This window comes from Galeopterus variegatus, unplaced genomic scaffold (genome assembly GCF_000696425.1).
Source record: "Galeopterus variegatus unplaced genomic scaffold, G_variegatus-3.0.2 Scaffold1114, whole genome shotgun sequence".
Lineage (NCBI taxonomy): Eukaryota > Metazoa > Chordata > Mammalia > Dermoptera > Cynocephalidae > Galeopterus > Galeopterus variegatus.
This window is the reverse complement of record NW_007727225.1, coordinates 290584-298358: the sequence shown is the minus strand read 5'-3', so window position 1 is coordinate 298358 and position 7775 is coordinate 290584. Positions and strand designations below refer to the sequence as shown.

Genomic DNA, 7775 nt, shown 5'->3' with positions numbered 1-7775 from the left:
TCTTCTGTTCAGTTTTGATTGGGCTTTTACTACAGTAAGAAAGTAAAGCACTTTCCCACCAACTAGTTGTATAGGTCGATCCCAGGATTTCCTTTGTAGCTGGAAAAGCCGAGAAGATGTATTCCTGCCTGATGAAGTGAACAATAGGTGCTTTCCAGTTCCTCATCCTTCAGCTGAGAGTCTGCCGAGGGGCAAAAAAGAAAAGCTGGGGATGCGACTCCTTCAGGGTGCGATATCCTCTGAAAAACACATTCTGTGAATTTCTCTTTGACTTTTAATTTGTTTCTTCATACTCCTATATATTTATAAGCTGCTGTTTTTAGTAGAATTTGACACAGCTATGACCGTGAACTGGTTGAATTTTGAGTGAATGAAAAAAATAATCATAACAACACCTTTAAACATGAGTTTTTCTCAAAGGCCTTATTTATTGTGAAAGTAAGGGAATTTTTTTTTAAGATAAGGACTTTGGAGAAATCAAATTTTAAAAATTGCCAAAAACTACACAATAATATTATTTTCATTAAATTTTCAAGCTATAAAGAAGTAAAATACAGTAAAACAAAATCCTTTTAAGAAATAATTGATGGAATTTTCTAGATAAATGATAAAATATGCCATCTTTAGAAAGTGAAGTTTATTCACATTATTCGACCTAGGGACAGGTCCCATGTTGTTCATGGTAGGATTTTGCATATTCTTATGGCAGGCATATTTTAATTTTTTAAAAAAATCTCTTCCTCCTTAATTTCACATTAGTTCTACACCAAATTTTTGCCTAATGTACCACTGTTTTCTAGCTGAAAGGTATCTCTAACAGTTATTTTGAAAATGCTAATTATATCACATTCAGTTTGGTTTCATCTTTCCTCTAATTAACCAGTCAGAGATAAGTCAAGAAGTCCTATAACTATCATAGCATCAGGGTTCTAATATCTTAAATCTTAGAACTTATGACTCTCACTTTGGAATTCTAGCATTGGTATAACCAATAAAAATGGTCTTAGTAATGAGGGAAAAAAGCACTACTATGCATTTAAAAAAATTAAGTCCTTTGACTCTTATGTTTCAAAACATGAAAAATAGAAAATGAAAATCTTTAATTGAATGTCAAGTTCTGTATGCTTGCACATTTTCAAAGTGTAAGTATTACTGTAGTTTTTACCAATTACTTCATAGGGTTGCTTTACAAAACATAGCAATAACTCGTGTGCACAAATTTTCTTATGGTTTTATAGCTGTAGTTCTTGTTCAAATATAATATGGTTGTTTCCTTAAAGATCAGACTCTTTTATTTTTATTTTTCACTTCTTTTAAGCAATCTATCATAATTTAATCTGAAAAGATCATTTTCATTTTTATGTGTATAAAAGTAGAATAAATATATAATTACATGTAGCTTCATTTAGGAAGGAATTTTTAAAATAAAAACATGAAATATACATATATTTTTGAATCGGATTATAACACAGGTATCAGACAGGAAAAAGTATCAGAATCATGAAATCATTTGAAAATGTAAGATTTGCAGACCTGACCTCAAGGAGTAACTAACTGGAGAGAGGGGTCACTTAATTTCCCTCATCATTTTCCTCAGACCTATCTAATCACTCCAAATTAGTACACAGTCTACACAGTCTCAGTAAAAACATTGTACTCGTTCTAAGTGAGATTGCCAGGCCAGGCCCCTAGTCCCCTCTGCCCCCACCATCTGACGCCTCCCTAACCCCTGCCATAGCTGCCTTAATGTCATTCCTAGACAGAAATCTTGTAGCTTCCACTGAGGACTTGCATGTTGTCTCCATTGTTGAAATGTTTCTCTTTAATAGGCAAATAATCATTATAACCTAAAAAAAAAAATCAATCCTAAATTTCAAACAAGGTATTTTTATTGCTTATTCTAGATTGCTTCATGTTTAAAAAAGAAGAAAGAAAAAGAAAAAAGGAAAAGAAATTATCAAATTTCTCAAAATTCTGAGCACTTTCAGACTGGAGGCCTAGCCCTGGTTCTATAGCTGAGTAGTGTCAGGGCTGGGAAAGGCCAACAGGTGTTCTGCTCTCCATTCAGTGCTTTGTCCCCTTGGCTGTGGGACAGAAAATGCCTGGAATCCACTCGGAAATCCTAAAACTCAAAGCTGGCTTTTAAGCTAATTTGTTTTCCATTGCTTTCTTCTAAAAACTACATGCATTATTTGAAATCCAAACAAGTGCATTCATTGCCTCATCTGATGGTAACAAACAGTGTGAGGAGGACAAGGAGGGTGTGTGAAAGCCCCCCGACACCCTCCGGTAGAAGACGCCCATGCTGGTGGGACTGGAAAGACCCGAGCTCTGCTCAGAACAAAGAAAACTGGCGAGTGACTATGTTAAGAAATACTTTCCTTACACAATGAAGAGAAATACCTCTAAGGAATTTTAAACATTGTGTTTCTAATTTTAAAGGATTTGTTTTCTCTCTCTCTCTCTTTCTTTCCTCCATCAGCTCAACTGTTGCTACAGTCGCACCACAGTGCTGGACGTAGTTGTCTCAGAGAGCAGCTCCGCTGCAGTAGAGAAACATGTTAATGTTAAAATGGGGACATTCCTGACCTTTGTAGGAAGTGACATCAATACTCTTTATTTCTGTTTGCAGGCTATACAGTTTGATCCGGAAACCCACCTGCCAACCATTACTGACACTTGTACAGGCTGTACTCTGTGTCTCAGTGTCTGCCCTATTATTGACTGCATCAAAATGGTTTCCAGGACAACGCCTTATAAACCAAAGAGAGGCTTACCTTTAGCTGTGAATCCGGTGTGTGAAGGTGGTTTGTGAAGCAGTTGCTGTGAACTTTGATGTCACCAACATACGCTGATCTTTCAAGATTGTGATCATTGTGTTCAGCTTTTTCCAAATTAAAACAAATACATAAATTCTAAATAAATACCAAATAAAATATATAATTTCTATCTAAATTTCTAAATTGATAAAATGTCTAATGTCAGTGGCCAATTAATGGTCATAAAATAGAATAATTCTTTTCTGATGATAGCTGTTAAATAACTGTGTAGCAGTTAATTGGATGTTCACTGTTAGTTGTCTATTGTGAAAAATTAACTTTTTTGTGGCAATTAGTGTGACAATTTCCAAATTGCCCTATGCTGTGCTCCATCTTTCATTTCTAATTGTAAATGAAATTAAGTATTTTGGAACAAAGGACACTTTAACACACCAGAAAATGTTTCCAAGGAAACATTTTATAATTAAAAATTACCTTTAATTTTAATGCTGTTTCTAAGAAAATGTAATTAGCTCCATAAAGTACAAATGAAGAAAGTGAAATAATTATTTAGCATGGCAGGAAAAGAAAGCCTGAAAGAGGGACTGTAAAACTTTCTTAAGGCCCCCCTCACTGAAATAGTTTCTTATGGGTGCTGGATGCCGAAAGCAAGAGTACATACTAACTAAATACTGCTTGCCACTCACGCTTGAGACAGATGTCTAAACTCCTCACCAATGGACCAACATGACATTCTTCTTTAAATATTTAAACTGTGTTCCTAACAAAATAAGATTTTAGGATGGAGCTCCAGTTAAATCCACTCTTCTGCTGTGCACAGATCTGCTCTGTCTGCTTTTAATAGTAACTTTCATGATTATAGCAATTAATGTTTGAACAAAGCCCAAATTATACAGGGCTGAGTCATGTGCTTCATTATTCAAGAATAAGTAATATGGTATTGGTAATATATATTAAATGTGCAAAACCATTTGACTGCTCTCTATTTTAGTGTTTATGTTTAATTTCAAAAGTTATGGAATAAAAACAAAATATATATTTTCTGTCATTGCTAAATAATATTTTTGTATTTCTCTATTTTCATAATCAGTAAATAGTGTCATATGAATCCATTTATCTTTTCCTATTTTAATATGAATCTTTAAGTGGTAAATTTGAAAGTAATAATCTGTGGCATATTTGTATGACAAATGCAAGATCTAGAAAAATCAAACATTTGATTATGCACTTTTAGAAATGTATATTTACCACAAAACCTGTATGACTGAATAATATCAAATAAAATTTTATAAAGCAACTTAAACATGGTCTTTTGCAGCCTCTTTTGCAAATGCAATTTCATGTCAACAATTTAGATTTTGAGGTAGAGCAGGTTTTGGTAAGTTCTACAGTGAATTCTATGCAAATGTATATATAATACATGTTCCGATCTAATGAGGGTGATGACAGTGTAGTTATTAAAATGATTCACTTCCTGTCCCTCTTACTCAGCTTTACCTACTGAATTTGATTCAACTCTGCCAAAACGCATCTTTCACTGGGATCAGGCCGGGTTTCTTGCAATGGCCCATGAGCAGACAAACGGGAAACAGCAGCCTGCCTACCTTGAAGGCAACATCATCGCTATAGGAAGCATGCATGTCCCTTCATATTACCCTCAGATAGTTTTGCAATATTTAAACTTGCATAAACAGGCTCCTTTGCACTCTTGACATGGTGGGGGATTTTCACTTTTGGAGTTGATAACACTTAGTAAAACGTTCCAGTTATCTAGAAGAGAGATTTGCCAGGGTTGCGTGGATGTCATCATAATGTATTATCCCCTACCTCAATCCAATGGAAGTTCATCACCCCTCTGGGGATATTATGAAAGACATCCCATGCATATATGCCTGAGTCCTCTTTAAGACACTGACTACCAGGCAGAAATCCCCTTAATAGCGATGACAAAAAACATAACCCCTTTCTAAGAGGGCACACAATGCTTTAGCTCTTTTCTTGAACTATTTGCGGAACTACGAATAACCAGAGCCTTGAGTTAGGCCATGGCAATTCATGACTTTACACTAGTTTTGTTCCTTTATACACATTGCTTTCTGCTTTTATATTAAGAAACTTTTCTTTTCCATGCTGTTTGTAGACAACATAATTCAATTTGACATGTGTGGCTTGCAGAGAGACTCAAAATAGAGAAAGAATGAAAATCACATTATACTATCAAGTGACCAGAAGCCATTGATCCTAACACACACATAGTCATAGTTCTTTACCTCCAGACATGAGTGGGGACATAGGGCCAGACCAGAAAGTCTGATTAGTGAGTACTTTCCTAATTAATGTCTAAGAAGCTATACTTAAATGTTCTACATATATAATAGTTAATTTTATATGTCAACTCTGCTGGGCCACATTACCCAGATACTTGCTCAAACATTATTCTGGATGTTTCTGTGAGGGTGTTTTGGGATGAGATTTACATTTAAATTGGTGGACTCTGAGTAAAGCAAATTGTTCTCCATAATGTGGGTGGGTCTCATTCAATCAGTTGAAGGCCTGATTAAAACAAAGATTAGAGCAAGGCTGACCTCCCTCGAGCAAGAGGGTAATCTTCAGAAGAGAGCCTTTAGACTTCATGTGCAACTTTGGCTCTTCCTGGTTCTACATCAGACTGCCTTTGGACTTGAATTGTAGCTCTTTCCTAAAGCTCCAGCCTGCCCACCTGCCCTATCAAATTGTGTGACCCAATTTCTTAAAATAATTAATTAATTCAAAACAATGCTTTGAATATGACAAATTCTATCTCTTATTTTAAATTTTTATTTTTTCTTTAATTGGCACATAATTGTACATATTTATGGGATACAGTGTGCTGTTTCAGTACATGTATAATAATCAAACTAGGAAAATTAGCATATTTATCCCCTCAGACATTTGTCATTTCTTTGCGGTGAGAACATTCAAAATCCTCTCATCTAGCTATTTTAAAATATACAATATATTTTTATTAACTGTCATCCCCCTACTGTGCAATGGAACACTAGGACTTACTTAGTCCTCCTATCTAACGGTAACTTGTACCTGTTGACCAGCCTCTCCCTGTCCCACCCCCCAATGTCTTTTCTCTTGTATGTCATTATTTTATAATCAAAATGTTTATACCACAACTAACTGTAATCTTACCAGTTCGCTTATTAATATCTTTCAATAATGAGTTAAATAAAATTTTTAACATGTGTTCACTTAAAAAAAATGTTTATACCAGAGCTCATCCAATCAGATTATACTTCATAACAAATAGAAAATTTCAATAATAAAAAAACACTCAGTAACTAAGGTGCTATCTAAATTGTTTTATGAACATCAAGGTTTATCTTATGTTAAATACTCATGTGAGAGCTTTGTCACTACAATAAAATAGCTTAAAAATTCATGCTGACTTTGTATATTAAGAAAAAACATTTGTAAATACTAAGAATTTTTATATAAATCATACATTTTAATGCAAAACAAATTCTTCTAGCATTGTTTTAAAACTACTGACAAAAAGAAAATGCCAAAATTGAAATGTAAATAAAACACATCATTTAACTACACAGTAATTTAGTCAGGTAGGTTTATCAGCCCCTTTTCACAGGCTCAAAGAGTGTATGTGATTTGTCCAAGACCACACATTGCAGAGTCAATATTTAAACCTGGTACTCCTTCACCCACTCCACAGCCCACAGTGAATGTTTTTCACCTTCACTTGAGCTTCTCAAACTTCCTGCTAACATGAAAATAGGTATTCACCTGACACACAGGATATTAGAATCTGGATCTGTGCCACTTGCTGAGTGTGTGAACTTGGACACATTAACTAGATCACTAATCCTCAGTTTCCTCATCAATAAAATGGAGAAGATAATGGCCTTACATTTAATAAGTTAGATATAATTATAATTACAGTTGCTATTATTCATGGGCATAGAAATTTTAAGTACAGTTTTAAAAGATGTAATGGTACTGACTAAAATCTACATTTGCTAGACTCAGAGTCAGACAGTCATAGTAATAATTGATGGTATACCTTCCTAAGCTAACCTTCATCATAGCAACCTGGAAAAAAGATATTTCAAGTAGAAAGATCAAAAAAAAAAAATTCTTAAAGTAAGATAACCAATTTTGTCAAAAAATAAAAGATTCCAGTAATGAATCTTAACACATATACAAGTGGGTACTTCAAAAAGATTTTGGAAAAATGGAACTAAAAGATAATGCAAATCTTTCCATTAACTTTTTGAAGACTCCTTATATATAACATATATATATATATATATATTTGAGAAGGTAAAATGCAATTATAATAAACACATTTATCATATTAATATATAATATTAAATATATAAATGTATGTATAAAGATATAAATATAAAATGATCTCATTTTATCTTCTCAATTCTATGAGCTGGTTATTTCTATTCATTTAAAAAAAGGAAATTAAGGACTTCTGGTCAAGATGGTCCCCAGTGTCACTCTTTCCCACAAATCAACCAATTTACAACTATAAAAAAGCAACAACAGCCAAGCTGGGGCTGCTAGAGCTCAGGGAAAGAGGAAGAGAGATCTACAGACCGCATGAAGATGGGAAAAGCCACAGTAAGAGGATGAAAAAAATCCCTCCAACTGTTTTGAATCCCGGCCACTTCCAGGCTGGAGCTGCTGAGCTCATGGAGCAGGAGCTCACAGAAGCCACAGCTGTGCTCTTTGGATGAAGTTGCTTGGAGGCAGGAGGGGAGAAGGGGGCCTTGGTGGCCCCCAGGACAGCAATACCACTAATAGGGTTCCTGTGAACCCACACAGGACCAAGGAGCCACAACAACTGAAAAAAAAGGAGCCATTCAGAAGCTGTGAGTCATTGCAAGGGACCAGACCATGGCCCATCCCATGAGAAGTGTTTGGAGCACAGGCAGTGGGGGAAATGGACCCACTGGGAGAGCAGTGGGGCACAGCAAGAAC

The 7775-nt window shown here is 35.0% G+C and overlaps 1 protein-coding gene across 1 annotated transcript in view; it reads left to right on the top strand.

The window, feature by feature from the left end:
- LOC103592253 (dihydropyrimidine dehydrogenase [NADP(+)]-like) overlaps positions 1–4083 on the top strand; it is a 156572-nt gene extending 152489 nt beyond the window's left edge. The window contains exon 6 of the mRNA XM_008574898.1: positions 2633–4083. Within this exon, the coding sequence (XP_008573120.1) occupies positions 2633–2815 (183 nt within the window). The 3' untranslated portion in view covers positions 2816–4083. The remainder of the gene's footprint in view (positions 1–2632) is intronic.
- The last annotated feature ends 3692 nt before the right edge of the window (positions 4084–7775 follow it).